The 3,697-nt window shown below is 42.0% G+C and overlaps 1 protein-coding gene across 1 annotated transcript in view; it reads right to left on the reverse strand.

Moving 5' to 3' along the window:
- Positions 1–3,697, reverse strand: part of IL1RL2 (interleukin 1 receptor-like 2) — a 64,408-nt gene that overhangs the window by 57,811 nt on the left and 2,900 nt on the right. The window contains exon 3 of the mRNA XM_006870764.1: positions 2,705–2,900. Coding sequence (XP_006870826.1) covers positions 2,705–2,900 — 196 coding nt within the window. The remainder of the gene's footprint in view (positions 1–2,704; positions 2,901–3,697) is intronic.

Consider the following 3,697-nt stretch of genomic DNA (forward strand, 5'->3'; position numbering starts at 1 on the left):
ATACCAGAAGGATGTTTACCTATGCTTTATTGACTGTGCGAAGGCTTTCGATTGTGAGGATCATGACAAGCTATGGACAACATTGAGAAGTATGAGTATTCCAGAACACTTAATTGTACTTCTGAGGAATCTGTACCTAGACCAAGAAGCAGTTGTTCAAACAGGGCATGGGAACACTGAGTGTTTTAAAATTGGGAAAGGTGTGCGACAAGGTTGTGTTCTTTCACCATACTTATTCAACCTGGCTAATTGAGAGCATTCATTAAGCACGTGGCTACTAACAGAAGAGTCAGCAGTTCAAAGCCATCCAGCACTTTGTTAGAAAAAGGGCCTGCTTCTGAAAGGTCACATCATGAAAACCCTGTGGAGCAATTCTACTCTGTAAATTCAGAATCAAGTCCATGGCAACTGATTAACTTTGTTCACCATTCTATTTCCTGTGCTTTGCTTGCACTGTGAGAGCTCTTGTTAGGTAGGAATAAGATGCAGACCCAGATCCCAGGAATTTCACAGTCTAATAGATACAAAAAGCAGGTAAACCCCTAATTAGAAATTCAATTGCCTAAGTGTTTAGATCTCTCATCACTGAGTCGATTTCAGTTCACTGAAGTCTAGGCATCTTTCTCCATCACTGGAACAACATGAATGGGTCCATCCTGCTAGGTGACTCAGTAATGCCAGAAGGAGCATTTTGGATTTACAGTGTGAACTTATGAACTTCTAGAAGCCTTAGATACTTTCTCTGTAAACACCCCACAGACCAAAAAATCAAACCCACTGTACTTGAGTCAATTCTGACTCAAAAGAACCTTAAATAGGGTTTCTGAGACTATAAATCTTTACAGAAGCAGACAGTCTCACTTGTATCCCATGGTTTGAATTGTCAGCCTTCAAGTGCTTATTCTATTGTTGCTGTTGTTAGTACCATAGAGTTGATTCCAACTCATTGCAACCCTATATACGGTTTCTTAGGAGCAGCTGGTGGGGTTGAATCATTGAACTTGCATTTAGCAAGCCACTGCCTATTCTACAATGCCACACAAAGACTCCAGTGATTATCCTAAAAGTCAGGGGGAGGAAACATCTGGTCAAGGGCTGTATAAGACCCTGGACATCATTTGGCCTGGCCCTGCCAAAGCAACTGCAGTTCCAGCCATCACATTGCTATTTTTTCTTGTTAAGTGCTGTTGAGTCAGTTCTGACCCATAGCGACCCTGGTTAGGGTTTCCAAGGAGCAGCTAGTGAGCTTGAACTGCCAACCTTGTGCTTCAAAGTGACTTTGCAGCCACACCAGGAGCCCTAAATCTAAGACTGAAATATAGAGGAGGAGAATGCAGTGAAGATTACTAAGGAAGAGGTAGAAAAGTAAACACAGACAAGCACTGAGTACTTCTCATAAACAAAAGAGGGAGCCTCCATGTGATGGAGAGCTAAGCAGGGTTAAATGCCACAAGGAGATCGGGAGTGTGTAACCTGGCAACTAGAGAGCCCTCTTCCAAGACTGAGACTCAAGGGGAATACACAAGCAGCATGTAATCTTGCTGGTGACCATGTTGGGGAAGTGAGGGAAAAGCAATAATGAAGCTGTGAGCTAAGTCTGACCACGTTCAATAGAATCCTGTCAACCTGGGTTGAGACATGGTTGGCCAGCAGTATGGCAAGACTCCTGGGCCTAGGGACAGGGACATGGCCACAGAGGCCTACACCGGAGAGTGAAGCATCCAGCTGATATGAAGTGAGGGGAGATGCACAAGAACACCCACACTTGCGATACTACCCATTTGACCTGGCTTCAATGGCTGGATGATCAGAACTCAATTAGAGGAAGAAAGAAGAATCAAAAAAGAGTAATCCGATATAATTTGATTAATTTGACCTATACTTATGGGTGTATTAGCTCAAAAGAGGGAATGAATCTTTACAGCGAGTGTCATTCTTACCCCCTCAGTACACAGGGTTGACAGGGATGGGCAACTTAGACATTGGCTATCCAAAATGTGGGGCGACAAAGGCAAGAAGTGACTGGCTTACAAACTTTTGAGAGGGAGCCTAGTTTCAGAGGGTGCAGGGGAAGGTAGAGTCTTCACAGAGTGGTTTCCAAACTGTCTGGATGGAGCTGATGAAAGGAGATGGGGATAAGACTCTTGTGGTTCAGTAGTGAATAATTGCTATCAGGACTGATTATGAATATTGCAAATGTAAAGGTAGACATTTTGTAACAAAAAGAGGGGAGTGGTGGATCTTGCAGTCCAGGAACAGAGGACTCTGGGCTCATCAAGGGAGAAGACCAGAGTGTGGGACCTTATCCAGAGAAGCAGTGATGCTAGAGATGGAGGCAAAGACAATGACTGATGTGGAGAGATGGAGAGGCTGGGGACTCTGGACTCAGGGAGAGAGAGGGGATGTGTGTTGACAGCCGAGGGGCAGCCTTGCAGATGTACTCTTTGGTTGTTTGGATGGTTATATATTCCTGAGTGCTTCAGTGTACACCTAAAAAAAATAGGGAATGGAAGCAAATGCTGTTGAATGATGATGCATGGAAGTGCTTGTAATCATTGCAATGAAGCAAAATACTATAGGATGAATGCACAGTTGATGTTCTCCCACGTAAACTATCACTCAATTCATAATAAAAACTTAAAAAAAGATACAACTGAAATTGGGGGTAAGGGGGATAGGGTTAAAAAGAAGGTTTTTTTTTTACCTTATACCACGTTATTAATTCCAAAACAAAACTATCCGGGAAATGCAAATGACATGTCAGACCATCATCTTTTCCAAAGTGAAGTGTTTGTATATACTCATCTGATAAATTCAGTAGAGCATTTCTGGAAGTAACACACCAATATTTTCTAAAAGCAGTCAGGTTTACATGTATTCTGAGACAGCTGTTTATATTCCTATAAGAAAACAGCAGATTGAATTCTCATAAATGCTTAAACAATCACAAATAAAGCGATTCAGTTCATCTTCAAATACTTCCAAATCATTTTCAAAACACTATGCTTCTTCCCTGCACTCAAAGCAAGACATTCCCCACAAACCATTAATTATGAAGAGAAAAGTAATACTGAAAGAGTGGAGAGAATGGACAACACCTTAAATTTGTGATCCAATGGACTTCAAGTGCCTCCAAACTAGGGTACTCTAAGAAGGATGCAATCACTTACATAGTGTTCCATTCAGAAACACAGTCTGGGCCTAATAACGAAGAAACATCTGACAAACACAAGTGGAATGACAAGATGTAAAACAAACAGCTTGCACTCTTTAAAAAGCTCAGTGTCAAAGAAAAGCAGAAAAAAAAATTTTTTTTAAACTGAGGAATTGTCTAGCTTAAAACAGATTGAAGATATATGACGACCAAAAGCAATGTGTGATCATGCATTGTAGGAGCCTCTACTGAACAAGAAAGAAACATAGTTTTAAGGGTCAGCACTGGGATGACTAACAAGATTAGGATGTTATTGTTGTTGTTGAGTGCCGTCGAGTCGGTGCCGACCCATAGCGACCCTGTACAGGGTTTCCAAGGCTGTAAATCTTTACAGGAGCAGAAAGCCTCATCTTTCTCCCGTGGAGCAGCTGGTAGTTTCGAACTGCTAACCTTGTGGTTCGCAGCCCGATTCGTAACCACTACGCTACCAGAGCTCCTTCCATATACTGTATAGTATGAGATTATTAAGGATTGGCTGACTTT

Source organism: Chrysochloris asiatica, unplaced genomic scaffold (genome assembly GCF_000296735.1).
Source record: "Chrysochloris asiatica unplaced genomic scaffold, ChrAsi1.0 scaffold00150, whole genome shotgun sequence".
In the NCBI taxonomy this organism is placed as follows: domain Eukaryota; kingdom Metazoa; phylum Chordata; class Mammalia; order Afrosoricida; family Chrysochloridae; genus Chrysochloris; species Chrysochloris asiatica.